General features: G+C 48.2%; 1 protein-coding gene across 2 annotated transcripts in view; it reads right to left on the bottom strand.

Moving 5' to 3' along the window:
* The window catches only part of AKR1D1 (aldo-keto reductase family 1 member D1), a 35,254-nt gene extending 27,657 nt beyond the window's left edge, over window positions 1-7,597 (bottom strand). For both annotated transcript variants that reach the window (XM_072849585.1, XM_072849587.1), the window contains exon 1: window positions 7,505-7,597. In XM_072849585.1, the coding sequence (XP_072705686.1) occupies window positions 7,505-7,597 (93 nt within the window). The remainder of the gene's footprint in view (window positions 1-7,504) is intronic.
* Between the last annotated feature and the right edge of the window lie 14,996 nt (window positions 7,598-22,593).

Raw genomic sequence — 22,593 nt, 5'->3', positions numbered from 1 at the left:
GCCATTAAAGCATATACGAAGGGGAACTTTAAAATGCGTCACGCAACATTAAGTTTTTAGCAAAAGTCATTGATGAAAGCAGAATTTGCCCAAGACCCTTTAGATTTAGTGCATTCTTCTACTCTGTACCCTCACCTATTTGCTATGAGAAGTCCGATCTGTGGAAGCAGTATCTTAAGTGTTCATCTGTTCATCACTCATCCTCTGGCATATTTGCCATCTCTGTAGCAAACAGCAGGGACGGATTAAGAAAATAATACAGCCCAGAGCTGCTGCAGTTTCTTGAATCCTCACGCAGACTCCTTCCCCTGTATCTTCTTACTCATGGTGCTTTTGATCATGTTTCCAGTGAGCAGCCGTGCTCCTGCCTGAGAGCCGTGTTGTTCTGCTGCCTGCTAAAAGCTGATGCCTGCTACTGCAACTCCTCGAGGCGTCTGGGAACCAAATACCAAGAAATCCTGACTTTAACTGCTCTTGGCAACTGGGTCTTGCCAGTAACTGTGACTTAGTTGAGGAACAAGGAGTAAAATCTGAGAGATTAAGCAACAAGAGCATTACTCAACACCAGGATACCAGCCACCAAAGGAAAGGTGTCCCATCTGCGGTCCGTGCAAGCCAAATCATCTGAGTATGGTTTAGTCCTCCAAGCATGAAACTAACTGAGTCGTGGCTTTGTTAGTGAGGGATCTGGCTACAGATATATAGTTTTGGGATAAATATCGTTCAGCGTGAAGGCTAGGCTAAGAGTTTACTAACAGGCAGACAAGGAGCCTTCCAGGATGTGTAGCAGATCAGGCACAGTTCTCTTCCTGGGCTGCAGTAACGTATCTCCTTCCCTTCTGCCCTTGCCTCAAGCGTACAGATCTCGGTTTGGGAGTATCGTTTTAGGATATCCTCAGAGACCAAGGGAACATAAGGCCACCCTCTGAAACATCTCAAAAATCCCAACCCTGAAAGGCCACGTGTTGCTATGTGTTGGCCAGCTGTGGCTCCATTGCTCCAAAGCGCTCCCTGAAGACAAGAAGAATTAGTACCGCATGAGGTAATACTGCTGCTTAAAAAGCAAATGGCTTGAGAAAGCCAGTGGTGGTCACTGAAAGGGACTGTAAAGGGGCGCAATGTCCTTTGGAAATGCTGGTCAGGGGATATGGCCCAACAACTTTAAAAAAACAATTTCATTTTGGGAACTTTCTTCACTTCTTAGGTTCAGGACATAAATATGAGGCTCCGTAGCCAAATATCTCAGCTGACTCCCCCCAGCTCTGTTCAAATCACATTCCCAATAGCCTTTTAAGGGAAGAAAAAGGCAAAATATCTCCCTGGCCTACAACTGTGGTGATTTCATGTAGGTTTATAAAGATCACTTCATTACAGAGCTAACTTCAGACTCAGTGCTTGCTGAGTTCAAACACATATTCATGCGTAATTGTTCACGTTAAAAGGACTGTGGTATTTTCTTTATATATTTATTTTAATAGCGTGTCGTGGGAAGTAAGCTAAGGCTGTAAGGACACTTGCATGTCAGGGCAGTTCCTGCTCTTGCCACTGCCTCTCTTATCTCTTTCAAGAAAAAAATTTAGAAGCCGAATGGGAGGTTTACCCCAGGAGAAAGGAGGAAGACAGTTGTCTGAGTCAGAGAAGGAGAAATTTGTAGGAAAGAGATCAGTAAGTGGAAGCCTTTAAGCTTCAACCCTGTCTCCAGAGATCTCAGGTGTCGTTCCTGCCTGGGACTTCCAATACATGACCCATTTCATAGCTTTGGGTCAGGCCAGGTGACTTTCTCTACAAGTCACCCGAAATCATGGCTGTTTCCAGCTGATCATGTTTCAGAAGCCGGTGATGGCCAGGAAGAAAATGGAGGGAATTAAATTGTAATCCCCCCCTTACTGCAGCTCAGAGATCCAGATCGCATCATGGGGACAAGTCACTTATTACCTCTTTTGACTTAAAGGTAGCCTATGGCAGCTCCAAAAGCAGGCAGCCTGCAGCGTTAAGGGCGATTGAAATAGTTTGTGTGCGCACATCCTTGTGCGAGGAACTCTGTGGCGTAAAAGGTCCTACGAGAGCACTAAGGGCGGTTAGGCCCGTACAACGAAAAGTTACTCTGTTCAGCTTCTATCTTGGGTGTAAAAAGTAATTCAGGGTGCCAAAACAGTGTTCTTACTTATCCGAAACAGATTTTTTTACTTGGTCACTCAGATTGGATACGGGAGCCCTGGATGAACTTTTCCTCTCCCTGATTCAAACCAGCAATTGCTTCTTAAACAAAACCCAGACTGTCTGGGCGCTCACAAGGGTTACTTTGTGGTAGTTAAGGATTTGGGGAAACGGGTCTCTCTCCCTCCTGGCTGGATGCCATACCGAGTTCTTCAGCATCCAAAACTGTGGGGCTGGTGGGCAACGCACTTTCCCATGGGGAGGGTGCTCCTCCCGCTCCAGCCTGTACGTGTTTCTTCTTGCCTCTCTCTAGCTATCACATACCCCCACGATCACGTTATTTCCCTGGGCTGTGTGATACGAATTTAATCCCCGGAGGCAGAGAGGAGGACTGAATCTCGTTTCCCACCACCCGTGTGGATTCCCTCACCAGCAGGCTATTCAGGGAAAGGCAACTGCTACCTCCAACTGCTTTAATAATCCTTTGATTCCTCAGCTTGTACTGCCAGTGCCCAAAATGAAATGCTTTGCCATTTGTTTTGCCTGAAAATATTCCACAAAACTGCTTCCAATTTATGAATGGATTTGGCTACCTCAGAACCTCATTTTTAGCAAAGTCACAACTTGCCAAAAACCCTCACCCAGTGCTATTCTTGAGCGCTTTGCCCAATCTTATGTTTCAGAAGCAGCGCCTGTGTACAGTGTGGTTGCTACAACCTTCCCTCCAAGCCCTCTCCTCCCTCAGTCAAAACAGGAAAGCAAGAGAGGAGCTGTGGCCAAGGCCCCTTGACCTTCCAGGGAGACAGCGAGTATTTATGTGGAGGCACTGGGCTGATGATCTTAGCTGTGTTGACAGGGATGAGTTATAAAGTGAAGCGGGCATAAGTGCAGTTTTAACAAGGCATAGGATTTCCAGGATTTAGGAGTGTTTTTAGCACCTTTCCCCTCTGAGCCTGCTCGTCCCTGCACCCCATCTGCTTCCAGATGGGTACCAGTACCACTCGCCGGGCTGTGCTGGGAACTGAGCATCGGTGCAGGGAGGTGGCGGGAGCCCGGAGGGCTGACCCAGCTCTGCTGCAGCACAGGGCCATGCCATGGGCTCATCAAGGGGGCTGTCCTCCTCCCCCCTCCCCTGTGGGGCTGCCCTCTCCCTCCTCCTCCCCCCCCATTCATTTAATACCCCAGAGAATTGGGTCAACGGCTCAGGGGCCTTCGGGGAGGGAAAGCTGGACACCGCACATCTGCTGGAGCCTTGGCAGAGCCACTCCTGCACGTGCAGGGCTTTGCCAGCAGGATCTGCAGAGCCAGACAGAGGCAGAATTGGCCTCAAATTTTAAAGCCATCTAGAGGGCCGTGATAGTCCCGAGTCACTGCTCCTGCTGTGGTTCCCTCCGAGACCCACGAGGAGAGGGGATATTTGGGGAAGGGAAGAGAGAATAGGGGAAAGAGTCAGTGACTGAGATTTCCAGTGTTTTGCTTGAATCCATCCTTGCTAGGACAAACAGCCTAGTTTACATAGGCAAGACTCTGATACAACTTATACATTTCCTTCCCTGTGTGAAGGAGAATGCAAAACCAACTTCGACACACTGAAATCTGCACGAAAAAGCAAACTAAGCTTTTTAATTATACAATTATTACCTTCCCTTAAAAATAGGGATAGGAAACACCAATTTAAAATTATTTCTAAGTGCTTTTTTTGATAAACAGCCCAAATTTATCACTAATTCCATGACCCAGTGAAGACTTCTTTCTTCCTGCTAGCAGATGAGCTGGTAGCAAATGGATTCATTGCACTTTCCTGCCATGCTAGGAGAATAAAGCAAAAAGAAACCCCTAACATTGCACTACCAGTGTTTTAAGTGTCAAAGAATTAGCTGAATTCTTGTCAATCTGACCTGTATCCAGTCTCAAGAAAAGCTCTCTTACACCTAGGGGGAAAGAGCATTCGATAAAATTAATCTGATTATGAAATAAATCTTTTCCACAGTGGTCCAGCTCTGCTCCAGTTGAGTGATGTGCTTTGTTGAGTCCGTAAACTTGTACACAGGACCAAATTTCAGTCAACAGATGTATTTTTTCTTCAGTGTTCCACAACTGGAGAAGCATGACTTACCTCCCAAAGTCATCTTTGGGAGAACAATTAAGTTATTTAAGACGAGCAAGGCAAGCTGCTGATACATTTCAGTTCTGAAGGCATTGCTGTGCAGTTTATCCAGACAAAGCCCGAAACATGAAAGCTAGCCTCCTGCCTCTGTTTTCTTGTAACAGACAGTCGGAGAAGCAGATTTCCCTGCTCCGTGGCTAACTAGCTCTGCCTGGTTTGCTTAACGAGCGAGCGCATTCCTGCACTTCGGGAAGAACACTCCGGGCTCATTACGAGCTACTGGGCTATAGCACGAGATTGAGAAAACAGATTTGTTTTGGACAAGCTGCTCTGACATGGAGGTGCCAGGGTGAATAACCTTTGAAAAAAAACAATAATCTGCCTCCAAGAGCAAGACAAATAATCTGACAAATGAATAGCTCTGTATTTTATATCAAAGCACAAAATGACTAGAAGTCGCAGAGATCCGACTCATGAGCAGAAATTGCGTGCTGGGGACGGCTGGCACCGTTGCTACCACCAGCTGCCTGCCCCCACCGCTGGAGAATGGGTGGCTCAGATGCTGCTGCTTAAGCAATTCAGCCACAAAAGGCTACAGCTAAGCATTTTAAGGGAAACGTGTCAGTGCTAGTTTATAGTCTCGCTTGTTAAGATAAACCTTGAAACGGTCCCGAGTTGCCACAAAGCCTTTCAGCTCTCTAGGCGGGAGGAACAGGACAGAAACCTCGCCAGGCATCCCGGTGGAAGTTGCGCCAGGCACAAGTCAGCACTCGGCAGAGCAGCTTACCCCAGCTAAGCAGCACTTCCCTGCCACGGCAAGGTGTTGACAGAAGCCCCCCGTCCTCTTACCAGCAAAGCAGCCTTTTTGAGGTGGGCAAGCTTTAAGCCGTGACCTATTTAAATGTCCAGCCCCATCACTGACTAGTAGCTGCAAAGAATTCTGCAACAAATCCCGTAGCACCCTGCTACCACATTTCCCCAGCTTCCCTCTGTAACCAGTTCCCGGACTCAAATACGCAGTCCTAATCCTAGCGTAAAGCTTCAGCCCGGCTCCTCCAGATAAACATACAGTGTTCCACCTGGTCTTCTGCGAAAATGAGACTTTTGCAAGTGCCTTATCAGTGCTTCTTTCCCTACCTCTTCTCAGCTCCTCCTCCCACCCATAACTTTCTAACGCGTTTGTCACGTAGAAAGGGAAAGCCAGCTCAGAAAATCAAACTCCCACAAACGCGGGGGGAGGGAGAATGGGTGGTTGGGTATATGCACCCATTCCCACTGAGGGTGCAGTTACGCAGCAGCTTCAATTGCTCTAAACTGGAGTTGCTATAGCAATGCCCTGCCAGCATCGTCCTGTCGTCCCCCCTCCTTCTGTCAGCAGAAAATGCAAAAAGCCACTACCCGGGTCTAATTAAGCTGAAAACCAACCCTACCTAAAACCGATTCATTTTTGCTGGATGAGCTCCATGTAAAGGTTCACCCTCCACCTCGACCCACGGGAGGGCAAAGGAGGCAACAGGATTTTGCAGAGTGGGGGGAGAAGGAGCAGGACCTTTGCTGTGCTGATTTTGGGACATTTGAACTTCTGCAGAACGAACTCTTAGCAGGGTTATAGCGTTGCTGAGAAGCTGCCTCCGAAAGGGGAATCCCATCTGCCTCCCCTCTCAGCTCCGGCAGGTTACGTGCTGCTCTGAGCTCCCTGCCTGAGCCTGGCTAATGCCCCAGCATCGGGCCACGGCTCATCTGGGCTGCAGGCAAGGCAGGAGCACCCCTTCTGCTGGCAGCCTTGTTTTTCTCGACTTAAAACTACTGTAAAATGGCAACTCGAGGGTTGGGGGCATGATATACAAGTCTGGAAAGGGACGCTTCAAGTTTGCTCAGAGGTATTTTGTCACTGAATTATACAACGTTTTGCTTCACTACATTAAAACTCCTGTTAGAGAGCTTAATTTTGTTTCACTAACGGTTACTCAAAGAATGCACTAGCTGAAAATATCTCTAGAAACTCTAGTGATGTGGGGGACGGTGGCCAGCCTCTGAAATTGCAGATTCCCACTAATTCTTCCCATGTAAACCTGCGCTGTTAACCAGGGAGATCTGCAGCCCTGGGGATTTCTGACACCCTTTCTGCATCACTCACGCACTGCCTGCAGCAGCGTTTATTGAAGATCTTCTTTGACACTGTTATTAATATACCATAGTACAATTACTGGTTGTTAAATGGCTTTAATCAACAGTTTTCTTTAAAAAGGTATTTTTAAATACCTTGTGGTATGTGGAGTCACACACACAATATTGCATCTCAACTCTGATACTATTACACAAGAAGGGCTCTGGCCAAAATATCTCTTTTCCTACTCTTCAAACAAACAAAACAAGAACTGCTGAAAGATCAGGCAGTTCAGGAGAGCGAAACGCAGCAGCTAGCCAGTTGCCTTTGTGCTCCCAGGTACGCAGAGGGAAGAAGCACCAGGTGTGCTTCCACGGCCTCGATGCAGCCGACCCAGCGACAGTGAGATGGGATGCCTGGCCGGGACACGCAAAACCGAAGGATGCAGAATATTTGAGGGTGGTTTGGCCGCTGGCAGTCAGCTGTGGGAGTCGCAGGAATCAGGATGCAGGAATTTGGGTCTTTGTTTCAGGAACATTCCTTGGAAAGCGTGGGGGACAGCTGCAAGACGGTCCGAAATCCCTCACCTTATCTGCGCTCGGCGCAGGGGGGCAGCGGGGCCGGCCCGGGGGACCCGCGGCACCGTCCCCCCGGCTCCGGGCTTCTCGGGACCGAGGGCTCCGGGCCGCCCTGCCAGGGAGCCGGCGCTCGCTGGCTGTCACATCCCGTCCCGGTGACCGACCCCCAGCCCCCGGGGCAGCGGCAGAGCCGCTCCCCGGCCCCCCGCGCCCCCTTCCCGTGCGCCCACCAGCGCGGAGCTGCGGGGCGGTGAGGCGGGGTGAGGCCGGGCGAGGCGAGGCGAGGCGAGCACCGCACCGCACCGCACCGCAAGCCGGGCGGGATTTTTTTTCCCACCTTTTCCTCCTCTGCGCGCCGCGCACTGCCCGTACTGCTCACGGCAGAGCTCGGGCTTTAACTTTGCACGGGGGAAGGAGCAAAAAGAGAAACAGCCGGGAAAGGAGGGGGAAATAGGCGGGTAGCCCGGCTCGGGGGGGCTGCAGCGAGGGCGGCCGCCACCTGCCCCCGCCAGCGGAGCGGAGCGGGGCGTCCCGTCTCGGCAGCCCCGGACTTACTTTCTGGGGGTCGGCGTAGGTGCCCAGCCCCAACAGCGGGATGCTGTTCCCGTCGCTCAGCGGGACGCGGTGGTTCTCGGCTGTCAGGTTCATAGTGCCGGCAGGTAGGGCCGCCCCGAGCCCGGGGCTGCCTCCGCAGGGGCGGGAGCCGCCGCTCCGCAGCCAACCGCGGCCCCTGCGCACCGGCACCCACCGACCGACCGACCGACCGACAGACCGGACCGACGGCGCCTCTGCAGGGGCCGAGGTACGAACTACCCGCTCCCGCCGGCGGGGATCGCCTTTTTGGGGGGCCGAGCCACGTGTGCCCGCCGGCCCTGCACCGCGCCCCGCCGCGCACCGCCCCGCGCCCCGCCCCGCCGCGGCCCCCGGCGGCCCCCGCGCCCCGCCCCCGCGGACCCCCGCGCCGGCCCGGCCCAGCCCTGCGGAGACCCCCGGCGGGGCTGCCCCGGCCGAGGCTGCGCGCAGGGCAAGGGCTGCCGCATGCGAAAGTCGCGGCGGGGCGGAGGGGGCGGCGGGGGGTCCTGCCCGCTGCCAGGGAGCCCCCTCGGGGCCGCCCTGCCCGCAGCTGCCGGCGGGGGGTCCATCCCCTGCCTGCCGGGGGGCCTGCCGTGCCTTCCCACCCCCCCGCAGCAGCAGGGCACGGGCTTCCCAGGCTTTGGGGCGGCAGGTCGTGGAAGTTTTCCCACAGAGGTGTAAAGCCCTTTTTTAGAACCCCAAATTCAGGGTTACCAAGGACACTTTGTGTCCTCCGGGGACAGTTTCCGCCTCTCCTTTCCGAAGGCTACAGGCCACAGGTTGAAAACCACTGCTTTAGGGGCAAGGAAGGAATGAAGAAAATCCCAGACCGGAGACTGGTGAATAGTTCCTCTGCCTCAGCATGCATCCCAAATTACAGTGAATGGGCTCAAGTTCCTCACAGTCTGGTTCTGCGCCGCCGTGGAAAAAATGTATGTATTTCCTATCGCTGATATCCCAGAAGGGGACAATGCCCTTTATGAAATTCAACCCACGGCTCTTACTGTCCTTTCTGACCCTCATAAAACACTCAGGGCTATGCCTTTACACCACTCTGCAGAGATGTACTCTGTCCTGAGCCAGCTACTTTGTGTCCTGCAACTGTGTTTATGCTGAGTTCTCCCCATTTGATTTTGAAGTGTATGGTCTTACACGTATTCCTAGATCAACATGAAATTAAGCCCTCAGAGAACTTTATTGCTCAGCTGTAAAAATATCTTTTGCCTGGCAGATTATTTTATCTCCTCTAATACCCCACTTAGCTTTCTGTGCGCAGTAATAGTTCAGCAAGTTATGCAATTCCGAGAGGGGTTAATGGATCCATCGTGATAAGTTATCTTTGCAGGGTTCTTGAAATCAATAGGTGTGCGCTAGTTTGCATTTGGGGAAAGGGTTAGTGGCTGTTAAGGCTGGGGACCTACCTGGAGAACACCCTACCAAAAGACCCTTTTAGCGTTACAGGTTAGATACCTGCAAGGGTCTCCAGTGAAGATGGAAAAATTGCCACTTTCACTGGTCAGAACATGCCAAGCAGCTCATGACTAAGTGCAAGCCCACTTGATCCCTGCCCCAAAATTCCTAGATAGCCAGGACATCCTGCAGGACAAAGGTAGCATGCTGTGGTGTAAAATGCTCCTTGGGAGGAGGGCTGAGTGCAGCTGAGGCTTTCTCCACAGCCTGTGCTTTACCTGGACAACACAATGCAAGAAACCAGCTGTAAGATGACTGGGTTCTCATCTGAGGGGGGGAAGCTGGGGCAAACTACAGCTGCCGTAGTTACTGTGGGCAGCCTGCATCTGCTAGACCCTGTCCGCATCTCATTGTAAGCTGTGGGTACCTGCCGGTGCAGGTATTTACATGTGATGTGGAGGAAGGGAACCCAGTGACCTCCTCCGTGCATCCCTCTTGTTCCCATGTAACTGGCTACCACTTTCCTGATACCAGAGAAGCTCTTATCTCCTCTCTCCATGCCAACCATGCCTAAGCACACTGCGTGTGTTTGTAGAAGGATAAATCGATGCTAGTGTGTGGAACAGACTGCCGCATCTCTGAGCTATAGCCCTTGTTCTGCAGTGTTTCCAACACAGGAGAAAAAGCATGGAGACAGATGGAAATGGGGTGAGTAGAGAAGAGTCTGATGTTGCAGAGGGTGTTCAGACATGTCCCCATTTCCAGCCCCGTACTAGTATCCCGTGAAGAGGCCCTGCTGCCAAGTGGCTGATTCCTACCCCTGAGCTCCCACACTCCAAGTCCACCCCAGAAACCACTTTTCCATGCTTCCTCCCAGTCCAGCAGCTTGCAGGGGTTGATCCAGCAGCTTGAGGGGGGGTTTACAGCACAGCTCGCTCATTTGCTTCAGAGTCAGAGCACATCCAGCTTGCTCATGTGCTCTGGCATCAGAGCAATGCGTGCCCTGAGCTGCGCGTGATCCCGAGCTAAGCAAAGCACGACTGTGTCTGCGGTGCCCGTCCTGGGCAAGTGAGCAACTATAAGGAGCCTCTCTGGCAGGAGTGCACTAGGTTGATACCCGATAGTCCTCAACGACAACTGGGAAAGAAGGATTGACAGACTTGCCGTAATTCACAAAAAAGGGAGCTTGGGCAGGAGAACAACTCCTGCTTCTAGGAACAGTGGGGCAAAGCGGTCAGTCACCAGGCGAGGCAAGCCAGGCAGCCTCAGGCACGAGCCCCCGGCACTCGGCGGGGTCAGGGTGACAGACAGCCGTGGGGTAACAGGCAAAAGTCACCTCTCTTCTAGATTCACTAGGTCCTTATAAAATTCAGGCAGTGTGCTTGTCAGAGAAATTGGAGAGAGGCAGAGGGTTTTACAAGTCCTTCCCTCCACCCCCGTGCCTTAACCAACAGCAAATAGCCCGAACGCTTTTTACACATGCGACTTTCTAATTCCCATAGCAGTTCTAGCTCCCTACCCTACTGTTTTAATGCCTTTGCAGATTTTATATTAAACCCCAGAAAACAGATAGGAAAATGTAGTTTTTTTCCATTTACATCTGAGTTACTAACTCGAAATAGCCTTATTTCACAGAAGCTAGAAATACTAGCGGGTTTTGAGCTGACGATGAATATTCTTTAAAGAACAAAGGAAGCCGAATAATGCAGCCTGGAGCCTGTTGCATATAATTCTTGTTAGTAACAATTTCTGCTAGCTGTTCAGGGGAGTACAGTTCTTGGTTTTGGAGTTTAAATGACTTAACCAGACTTTTTACGAGGACACAGTATCTAGCAAACTCCAACTGCAAAACAATGCAAGTTTCTAAGAGGCAAAGCTTTGGCTGCTGGTTGTTGTTGATCAGCAACTATTCAGGAGCTTTTATAAAATGCAGATGTGATCTCAGTTCTTTCTCTAGGAAACAAAAACAATGAGGTTTCAGCCTGGCCTTACTAGGAAGTAATGAGAATTACCATCCTATCGACACAAGTTTGCCGTCTCTAGCAAAGCTTGTAAAGCACATAAAAACACCTTCAAAAGCAGCTAAGGTAAGTTCACGATTCCTGGATCGACGGCGCGGAGTTTTATAGCTACATTAGTCATCTCGGGCAAGTAAAGAGCAGGATTTTGAAAAGCAGCATCTTATTCTTAAATGTGGGGTTCCCCCCCCGTATATACCCGCAAACAAAATGGATTAAAAAATATAAAGAAAAATTAGATACAAGTTTTTACAGGAAAAGTAGATCAGACGTCTGAGGTTTCTTACTGTTAAAAAATTGCAGAAATCTCAGGTAAAGAAAGTACTTAACGGCCTCCTTACCTGAAAAAGACTTGTCAGCAATCTTTTAATGTAAAGAGGTCACCCTTTTACTCATTTTATCGCAAATTGCTGGGTGTCCTGGGAACAGGAGAAAATGTGTGAGGCCTTTAAATATAGCCTCCCCAGTTCATGGAAGATAGAAGGTGGGAATGGAAAGGAGTTGTTGATTGGGAAGGACTGGCTTTGTCATCTTCTAGGTTTCATGTTTTCTGTGAGATTCGTGTATTGCCCCTTTTTTTTTTTAAGCAAGCTGTTGTTTTGGACAAGGGAAGATGTTAAAAATAGTATTCTCCTGGATCTTGTAAACCTGGGTGTGTTTACGCATTGTAGATTAGATTAGTGAGATTCTAGAGGTAGGTGACCTGTAGTGCCTAAAAATTAGCTTTTTCGAAAAGGAAAATAGGAAGTACTTTTATAATACATGTATTTCTCTATTAGATAAAAAGTGCATGTGGCTACACTGTTTCTATTTTCTGTATGACCGCTCCACTCTATGTGTAATTATCTGCTAGAATGCATACTCTGCATGTGTTTTTAGTTAAAATTTCTTAAAACACGGTCTTAAAGTCTGCATATTTTCAGCCTAGTCCTTTAATAATGCACATAAACTAGCATGTGTCTGTTGTGCATGTGGCATATCTATTTATAATATATATTTTCCACTATTTAGCTTAGAGATTTTGGTAGCATGTGTCATGAATAATATTTCTTTTCCTTTTTTACCATTAAATATGATGAACTAATACATATCAAGAAAAACTTCTAGTTTTACTTTTTAACTCTAAGAAATAAAGTCTGTGTAGTGTTTTGTAGGGAGACTACAAGTGAAGTGAGGTTTTTTTTCTTGCTACTTTTTTCAGTGTGGAAACAAATGTTATAAACTGAACTGGAGAACACCTCTTCTCTGGAGAAAAATGTTGCAGCATCTTCTTACTCTTTATTCTCAGACTCCAATTATCATCACGTAAGTCATGGTATAGTTCGCAAGGACACCCGGTGAGATGAGGGGTGCCTTATACTGCCTGTGTGATTCCCTCCCTTAGCGGCCAAGGGGTTTCTCAGATGGAAGCGTTCATGATCTTTTCCCTTTGTATTTGTTGCACCACGAGGCTGATAACAGCCTGGGCTTTGTTGGGAAGTGCGATATAATAGGTCTTCTTAGCAGTTTCTATGCAAACACTTTTCCCCCCGCTCCCACTGGTGCATGTAACCTCTTTGCAAACAATGAAACACTTAAGTGACATGCTCTTGTTTATTTGAATATTTTTTATGTCTGCTAAGGGCTTGTTCTTGGTAAGCCCTTCTTTGAAGGCCCAAAGTTTGCTTTCAAATTGTATCTATCTGACTTACAGCTTGGTAGCAATGGCAGTATAATATATGTGCATTTGTAGTGAAACTCTTCACTGCAAGACCCACAAAGCAGTAACTGACCTCCAAAGACCTCATCTGGCCCCATTTTTCCAGTACTGGTACAGCACTTCTGCTGGATCTTTAAGGAGAGCATGAGGATGGGGAGAAAATGTGCCTACCACTTGTGCCTTCGGAGAGAATTGGGAAAATACTTGACAGCTGGGTCACTTATCCCTTCTGCTTTGTATAAACGCTCTGTGGCTACAGCTGCGATAAAAGGGAAATTCCTAGGTATCCTTGACGCTGTTCCATTGCTCCTAGTAACACTGGAAAAGTCAGGCCACTGCTGGGCTTTGATCGCTCCTAGGGTACAGGAGGAATGCCAGCAGCTGCTCCGGATTATCCTCCCGCCGCTTTCAGCAGCCACGGAGCTGTGCTTGCAGCGCGGTGAGGCGCGGGGCTTCCCTGCGGGCCGCCGTCCCGGCGATGGCTGTCCCGGTCCGTCCCTGTCCCCGTGCCACCTGGCAGCAGGCGCAGAGCCCGGGGCCGCGGTGTCACCTTGAAGGCACGCTGCCGCAGCCCTTGTGCCAAGTGCGGTGGGTGCCATAGGGTGCTCTGCCAGGGCGGGTGGTTGTACAAATAGCGAGTGCCCGCTCAGCAGTTTAACCCCCCTCTTGTTTGGATTGTAGTAGCCAAACGCGTCTGTGGTGGATGCAGCAGCCACACGGGAGAGCGTGCTGTCTCCACGGCTGAGGGAGAGGAGAAGCAGCAAAATCTCACAATGCAAGAGCCAAAATTAGCCGGGCTGTTTATACACCGCCACCGTGTTTCCTATGGCACAACTGGAAGGCAGCCAGCACTAGCAGTACGGCCCCTAAAATGTGTCCTTCTTCCCTTTGGGGTCCATTTCAGGTGCCGAGTCGCTCTGTTAGCCTCCAGGGAATGCTGCTGATGGGCTGAAAAGCCCTGTGGAGGACCAGGAGCTCCTTTGGAGGACCAGGAGCTGTCGGGAGAGGGAAAGAGATGCTCTGTTTGAAAAGGTAATCCTCCTCATCCTTTGGAAAGGTAATCCTCTAGTCCTCTACCAGTGTCATTTACACAGGCACTGTCTCATGAGACTGCCGTCTTTTGGGCACCATCCTCGTGCTCGAGTTCGGTGTTAGCAGGGCTTGCAATGAATCAAGCCAGAAGCCGACTTATTTTTTCCCCTGTCTGTTTACTGATGTTATCACTTTCTTCTAGCAACAGAATCTCAGTTTCTGCTCCAGACTGTCTCTGCTACGGCACATGCACGACCCTGGGGCTGGTGAGCCCTGCCCCTCAGATCCCCAGGCAAAGGTCAGTAGCTGCACGGTGGCCTCTGGATTCCTCAGATACTGACCCCTGTCATGCGGGGAGGCATCAACCTTTGGCCCTGAGTAAGTGTCCTCATCTCTCACCTCATTCCGTCTGGCCTGCTATTTGATCCTGTCCGACAGAAAGCCCTTTCCTTTGGCATCCTGCAAATCTAAGCCCCGTCTTGATGATTTCCAGTATGCCGTCCACCTGATGCCGGTGGAAAATACGCCGTGTGTTGCGCCCAGGCTCTGAGCGAGCGGTGGCAGAAGGGGCAGCCTGAGAAGCGGTGGCCATGCATTCACAGCCCCTCTCGCTGACAGGGGCAGGGAGGACGGAGGAGCTGTGGTGGCTCACCCCCGTGTCAGCACTCCTCCTCGCACAAAAGAGGGATAGCCACCACGGGGAGATGTTCATAGTGTCTGTGTCATGTGACTAAGGTGGTTTGAGGGTTTGAGGGTTGGGTTGTGTTTTTTTTCCTTCTGATTCGGTGCGAGTGACTCACTGAGAGGGCCATGCCCCCATCTGAGTCACTTACTTCAAATCAGGCTCTTGGGACAGAGTAAGAAGCATCACCAGATCTCAGCATGTTCCAAAGATGTGAGATTTCTCTTGCCTCCTTTTAATACAGAGCTTGGCCAAGCTTATCTTACCTCAGTCCAGCACCGCTCTTCCAGCCGTCTCCCATGTTTACCTGATATGTAACCTCACACGGCTCCCCTGGGTCCACCTCAGGGCTGTACAGGTGGTCTTCTTAGTTCAGCTCTGATGAATGATCATTTTACTTCCTTGTGCTGGATAAACAGCTGTTTTCCGCGTTACCTGCTTTAAGAGGCTTGCTGACAGGTTTCTTTCCTTGCCTCCAGCAACAAGCAGACACATCTGACTAATTGCAACAGCCGCACTGGCACCTTCTTGCAGTCGGGACAGCATGCAAAACACACGTTTTTCCACAGCACACCACCTGGCAAATAGTCTTGAGATAAAATAGCAGAGAACAGGCACTTGCAGTTTCTTTCCCTTATCTTTTACTATTCAAAAGGGTGAAAGCAGCACAGGCTTGGAGATGAGGGTCCCGAAGTGGCTAGTCCTCGTTGATTGCAGGGACACTCTTCCTTTGAAGTACATCTCACTTGGGCCAGAGCCAACGTCAGGAGGAGGAAACCATTAGCTTGTAAAGAGAGCCCTGCAGGTAAAGTCTAACAGCCTGCTGGTTTCTTTGCTTGCAGGTATTTCCTGTGGATGCTTTGAAAACAGAAGGTGTTGTGGGTTTTGCTGGTGCCGCCTGCTAGTGGGCAATGCTCTCTGTACAGGAACAGGGACTTTAGAAGAGTAGGCTTTAAAGCATCCCATTGATGCATTTTAGTCTGCCTGCATGCTTTTTAAAGTGTGCCAGAATGCTTTCAAAGGCCAGATAAGCTTGTCTTTGTGTGGGTCAGTCCTTTTCCTGGAGCTGGCATGCCGGAAGGTGACCATCTCGGCAGCCGTGGAGGAGGGCAGTGCTGGGGGGGTCAGAGCAGCACTGCCAAAGGACGTGAAGTCCCACTTGAGTGTCTGTGCTTTATGAACAGAGGTTTTCTCTGGACTGGCGGGACTTAGAGCTACGTTCAACTCTTCATTCCACGTTTAGTACCAAGGTGCTGCATGCTGACCACAAGGTGGTTTTTTCCTCTCAGCACCGGCCATTCCTTCTGTCTGCTTTGCAGTGGAGGTAAAAAAATTATTTTTTCTTCATCCACTTTTCTTTTCTCACATTGCCGCTGAATTTTTGATGCTCACATGTACATTGGCAGATTGGGAAATCTCCTGATGTATTGTGAAACACGCTTATCATATTCTGCCAAGCTCTACCAGCCTATCGCTTGTCTTCCATACCACCTTGCCCATTTGAACTTCATTGTCAGGTTTATTCAAGCTTATGCCCAAATCGCTGCCTTTTATGAAAGGCTCATCCTTCTACCCTACCACATTTCCATGCCTCATTTCATCTTGTGCAATGAGGCAGCATGATGTTAAACCTCCTCTCTCCAAGGCGTCGTGTAGCATCTCTGAAAATCAAATGGTAGCGATCCAATTTGGGATTAGGAAATGGAGGCAGACGAACAATTCCTTGTTTGCAAGACTGGAGGAACAGTCAGGACAGAACTGGGGCTAGAACCCAGAATAAGTCATGGGGTTGCCTGTCATAACAAGAAAGGGGAGCTTGCAGCAACTTCTTTTTCTGAGATGATTTATTAAATCTTCTGTAATTAGTTTAGTAAACAGTAGTAGGTGAGAAACAAAGGACAAAATGTTCTCTTCTAGCTTCCATAGGTTACTTGGTATGTCTCGTAGTTATAAGGGATTAGTGGTGGCCCTAGGGTCAGATTGTACCTAAAACTTTTATTAAATGTTTTAAAACCAATTAAAGAGATATTGCCAATTTGAGTTTTCTAAAATTTTGCAAAGTAAATTTTTTCTGTTGCTGTCAAAGCACCTTTGAAGTGCTAGATCCTGAAATTTTTAATCATTTAAAAAAAAATAGCTACATACGCTCTGCTGATGCTGACCCTATACTGTGACAGCAATTCAACCAGTTATGCACAGTATGTGTTGTGGGCAATCAACAAATAAAATGCTCCAAAGTGGAAAATAATTTTTTCTAGCTTCCTTCATTTACAGAAGTATTTTAAGTCTTACTTGTAGCCTCAGTAAGTGACATTTTAGACAGGAGGGTTTGGGTTCTCCTACCAATTTGATGGTGTCTCGTTCAGATAGGCCTTCCTAAAATCCATCAAGTCTCCAGTCTCTGGAGTCTGGTCTCCAGAGAAATGAGAGTCTCTCCAGTCTCTCCAGTCTCCAATGAGATCTCTCCAGTCTCCAAGTCTCTGAGAAATGAGAAAATCCTTTTGAGAGTGTAATAATAATTATTAGATAGTCCATATGTCTGAATTTCATTAAAACTTGCTTTCATGAAAAACCAAGCTGCCATTTCAGGTATATCATTTTGCTTATTGTAGACATAGGTGTAAAATGTCCTTTTTTTTCCATGGAGAGCATTCAGCCTGGATTTTCAAGGAACAAGCAGCCCTGTGAAAGGAAAAAGGCTCTGCAGGGCTCAGTGTTTAGGGTAGAAAGAAGACAAGTGGATGTAGATGCAGTCACAGTTGGCTTTCGTAGGTAATGATGTACTTACAGCAATCTGAGAAACATGCGGAGGAACTACAGGGAATCATTGATGCTAGGCATAGGATTTGCCTTGAGTTTCTTGCAGCACGGGCCGAGAGACAGAGTGGGAATAAAAGGTTGGAGGCTGCCAGAGCCCTGTGCTCTCCTTATCTTCATAAGATGCAAAACTATCCCTTGGGATATAAACTTGGAAATAAAGTAAGTACCTCTGAGGTTACAGCGTCTGCTCAGTGTGGAATAAGATAAGGTAAGGAACAGGTTTTAGACTAGATAACTTTGTTGTGACATTTTCCTTCACATTTTAATTTTGAAACAGAAATTACTTTTGTTGGGATCAATCAAAATGAAAAGTGTGCATCCTCTTTTAACTCTCTCCTCTCTCTCTGGGAAGCAGTTGATTTAATCCACTCTTTATTCCCTGTTTATGCTTGTTCCTTGCCAGATCCACACATATCTCTCTACTTCTAAATTCCTTTTCAGTTTTTACTGTGATTAAAACTCCAGGATCCTTGCTCTTTAGAAAGGAGCCTGTCAAGGCACCTCTCGGGCTGCTGTAGCATTCTCTGAAGGACAAAAGCATCTCCTTGGTACCTAGTGTCCCTTGGACGTGGTCTACCTCTGTTTGTGAAGGGACAGCAAAGGCTGGGGCAGCAATACCTTGCTCCTCCTGCCCAGTTCATTTACAGGACGCTCTTGGTGCCCATCCTCAGCTCTGCACGTTGCAGAAGGTGGACACGTCCCTGCAACACGCCTGGTGATCTCTTGCATGCTTGCAGGGCTGATGTGTGCCTTGGGGAGCCCAGCAAGGCTTGGGGTGAGTGAGCCTTGGCACGCCATCACCGCCTGTTGTTCGCGTTCACAGCTCGTTGTTTGCCTGCAGCTGGGACCCGACAGACCTTTTTTTCAGCTCTGTTTTGTATAAATCCTCGTCACCGTAGCACTTCATCTGATGTGACTAACACGCATGGTTTTTGTCTGCTCTTTCCCCTGAGGAAGGCGGGGGGAGACTAGTGTGGGCAGCGCAGTATTTCTGCTTTGGCCTGGTTATTTTAGAAACAAACTTAAAAACATATGTTCATTTCAGTTCGTTTATGTGACAGAGACAAGGGTGAAGAGATAGGCCTGGAAAGTGGAGCTGAAACCTCCCTCAGAGCTGGGCTGTGTTCAGGGATCCTGTTACACGGAGCTTATTGCAGGCTGGTATTTAAATTCACTATAGCCTGACCCATCATTGTATTTTTAAAGGTCCCTTTCTTTTAGAAATCTCTTCATTTTGCTTCCTTCTCCTTTGTTCACTTTCTTCATTTGTTGTTGCCTTCAGGGCAATTTCATTTTTGGAAATACCCTCTGTTCTGCAGAAATCATCATATATACTATAGAAACACATTTGTACAAATACCGATAGTCCAAATTTTCTCCTTATCTAGATTCTTGCTGTGTTGCATGTTGTGCCCTTGCTCCACGATTCCTGTCTAAATTTCCACTATTGTTGAGGCAGTCTGTACCCCTGAAATACATACGTGTTAGTAAGGCAGCAGTTGGGGTTGGCAGGAAATGGTGATGGAAAATTTCCTCATGAAAAAGTCAGGATTGGCACGTCTGGTTTTCATTCTTCATCAAAGCAAAAGGAGAGTTTTATAAATGATGGTGGGAAGAAACCTGAGGAGGGGAGATTTCAGGAGATAAAGCCTTGTCTGGTGGGGAGGGAGGTGAAGGGGCAACTGGCTTCGAGTCACAGCTTGGGGGGACCTGGATGTAGACCTGAAGCCCCTGCCTCTGTGAGCTTGCTGCCTGGGGCTGCTCCCCCCTTGACCACTGTTTAAAGATTTAGCAAGTGAGAAGAAAAATGAGAAAACAAATGGTGATTAACTTAATCATGAGAGGAGAGCACCTGGGGGCGATGTAGGAGACAGAAGTTCCAGCCTTTGCTGAAATCTGTCGCACCAAGGAATTAAACGTTCTCTTTCATGTTCTCCTCCAGCGCTGTAATCCCTGCGGCTGCCGGGGTTCATCCTGCTTCTCACCAGCCAGACCTTCCCTGGGGCTGGGAACTTGCAGCAACTCAAGTGTTTCTCCTGGGAAAAAGTTGCCATAAAGTGCTTCCCATCACTTCTAGGAATGCAAATGGGATTTGATGAAGACAGCTGTCATTTGGTTATACCTCTATGCAACATCTTATGGTCTTTTGTGCAAATATAATTAGAAACTTGAATTTTAAAAAAAAGGCAAATTGGAATTTTCTGAGGGGTTTTGGTAAACTCTTGCACTTTGTTACTGTGATGGCGCTATGGAAATGTGATTAGTGGGGCCAGGGAGAGTCTAAGCTGGCCATGTTTGTGAAAAAAGCTGAGATTTTTGATAGGAGCACATGGTTTTCAGCACTCCTTTTTGCTCTTCCTCCCAGTGATATTGGTGGGGATTTAGTTATTAATTTTAATGAGAGGAGGATCCAGTGTATAAACCATGATCAGCCCTACACTAGCTGAAAACTGGAAAACATCTACTCAACCACTTCTGAAATGTCTTCATGTAAGTAAAAGTGATCAGAGGCCTGCTTGTTGCTCGGAGAATGTATTTGCCACAGTGGACTAATAAACTTTCCCAGATTTTATTCCTTGAAAAAGTTAATTAAATAAGAGGTCAGTCCCATTTGTAAACAAAGCTGCCTGAATTTAATGTTAACGGAAACCATCAGGGGCTTTTACAGTTTTTTTTCCTGTGGCTGAGTGCCGGTACAGTTGCTTTTTAGAAAACTTAGTGCATACGATTCTTTTTTATTAGAAAATAAACAGAAAACACATGCCAAGCAGCAGCTTCAAAAGGTCCTTTCTGCAATATCAGTGCTAGAGCTGTGCAAAAGCCTCCTAATGAAACGGGAAAGCAGACAAGTTGTTTTCAGGCACTTTGGTAGAAAGCTGAAGCTTTGGCCAGCTTAGTGAAAGGTTTATGAACCTTCTGGGGAGTGTCTGCTACATTTAATGAATCTACACTGCTTTTTTGCTGCTTCTTTGAAACCAGGTGAAAACCAATAGTTTGAGGATTTAAACCAAACAGAAAAAAGGAGAAAGGGACACTCCTAGGATGGGAAATCTTGTACAGACACTTGCAAAAACCAAAGCAGCTGCTTTTTTTGTTGCACTGGAAGGAACGTTGCGCAGAGGGCGGAGGGAGCGGTCGCTTCCCAAACTTTTGGGTAATGACACCCTACTCACTCTCCCCCTACCCGGTGGCTGATGTCGGCAGTGCTGCACAGTGCTGTTCACGTTAGCTGCCCAAACTAGAGGTCTGTCAGGCACGCGAGCCCCCTGCGACTCAGCGGGAGGGACCAGCTCTGCGTGGGGACCCAGGCCGCATGAGCACGGCAGCCGCAGCGGTGGGGTTACCTCTTTCAGCTATCCCTAATTGTTTTGCTATGGCAGTGCCGAGTTTAGCATGGGCTAACATCCTGCTTTTTGGGCAGGATCTGTAGCTGGGGTATCATCATTTGAGGTTAGCGTGGATACCTCTGTGTCTGGAGTGCTTCGTATCCCGCGCCCTGTGCCTCCTTCACTTTTTATACAGTGTGGCTTGTACATGGTATCATTTTACTAGAACAACGCTTCTTAGACGCTGCTGTAACAAGAGATACCCTGACCTTAGTCACATGCTGGCTATTTCTTGTGCGAAAACAAAAAGGTAAGAAAATAGAAACTAAAAGGATAGAGCAATCACTGGGAATGTATTTGCATTTCTTTCTCCTGAGCTTGTAAATAATCTAGTTTGTGGCAATGTTTCTGTTTGGGCGTTCTGCTTCATTTCTGCTTGGTAACTGGCTTTGAAGAGGCTTGGGGGTTTTATTTGCTTTTTCAAGGGAGAGAGAAGAAAGACAGGAGGAGGTTGAGGCTGTGGTGAGGCCAGTGAAGCTGCAGCACATGAAGGACTGGCTGGAAGCACGGCTCGCTCTTCACGTGTGCTTAGGGAGGCAGCGTCGTTCCCAGACAGCATGGACAGCTAGCAGGGAAGAAGGGGAAAGCACAAAAAATACTCTGCAGTCACACACAGCCAGGTTTTCCTTGGGCTGGCTGTCAGCTCCCTGTCCCCATCACCTTCCCTAGGCAAGGCTGTGTCTCCAGGCTTGTGTAAAAAAGAGGTACACCCTTTTAATTAAAGCTGTGTGTTTAAGCAGGTTTCCAGTAAACTAGTGCAAGTGCCTGGACTCTTATTTCAGCATGAAGGTGGATTTTTTTTTTTTTTTAAATAACTGAGTTTTGAGTTATTTTAGCTTAGGTAAAGCAATTAAGGGCAGACTGAAATTAATACACCATTTTCACACCTCCTCAGAAAAGTTTGTGATATGGTGTTTAGACTTGTAGAAAATCATGCCTGGACAAAGCTTGACAAACTCTGGTTCCTTTCCAGAAAGGTGAAGAGGAACAGATTTCCCTTGAAACAGGTTTTCTGGACCTGGTTTTGCAGAGTGATCCCCAGGCAGCCTCTGCTGTGTCTTACTGTACCCAGGCTCCGTCCTATTATTTCAGTGTTGTGGTCCCTTATAGCAGCTCCCAAGATTTTAGCTTGTGACCTCTTAAAGAACAAATGCATGCTTCTCTGCAGAGAAACGCAAGGATGGGAGCATGTAAATTTCTGACATTTGAAATTTAATTTCAGTGTTCAAATTTTAGAAATGTATTTCTATTAAGTAGCTAAGAGCCTGTCGAGGCTGAATGAAAATCACTGGAACATTAGCTTGTATGGGAGGATGGCTTCTTGCATGTCCCACCAGATGAGAAAGCCTCATGATAGCCCAAAACGTCTTCTGTAATCTCCTGCCGAAGGGACACAGCTTTTGTAACGGCCGCGGCTGCCTCTTGGCTATAGGAGAGCTTATTTTTCTGAGAAGCAGAGCCCTTTTCTTGCCCGCTCTGTCTTTGAACCAAACAGCATGAAACCTAAGTGATGTCGTATCACGTCCCGAGTTTTGTGATACGCACGGATGATTTTTCCAGCATTGTTCACGTGAAGCAGTCAGATAAGTGGAGGGACTTTGCATGTGGCGCGTCCCCTCTGAATTGTCCCACGACAGCCCGTCCCACCGGACCACCCCAGCGGGTGAATGAACAGCAGCCGTTCATTAATGCAGAACAGAAATCCGGAGCTGGCCATAGGAAGTAAAAGCCCTAAAGCACACTGCAGTAGCCTTGTTCTCCCTTTACAAAGCTGCTCTCTGTTAAACTATGGTATCGACCTGCGCTGGCATACAAATGCCTTTCGTTAGGGTGTGCACGCTGTGTTATATGAGGCTGCAGTTAAAAAGCAAAAGAACAAAACCTGCTTGTGGTAATTTACTGTTTAATGGTATTGGAAGTGAGTTTAATCAGGGAAAAAAATTATTGGGGGGATTATGCCTGCCTTTAGTGCTGGAAGGAGCGGGACGCTCGGGCGCTGAGGTGGTGGCTTTACTGATGATTCT

This window comes from Ciconia boyciana, chromosome 1, assembly GCF_034638445.1.
Source record: "Ciconia boyciana chromosome 1, ASM3463844v1, whole genome shotgun sequence".
Classification (NCBI taxonomy): Eukaryota; Metazoa; Chordata; class Aves; order Ciconiiformes; family Ciconiidae; genus Ciconia; species Ciconia boyciana.
This window is presented reverse-complemented; position numbering and strand designations above follow the sequence as displayed.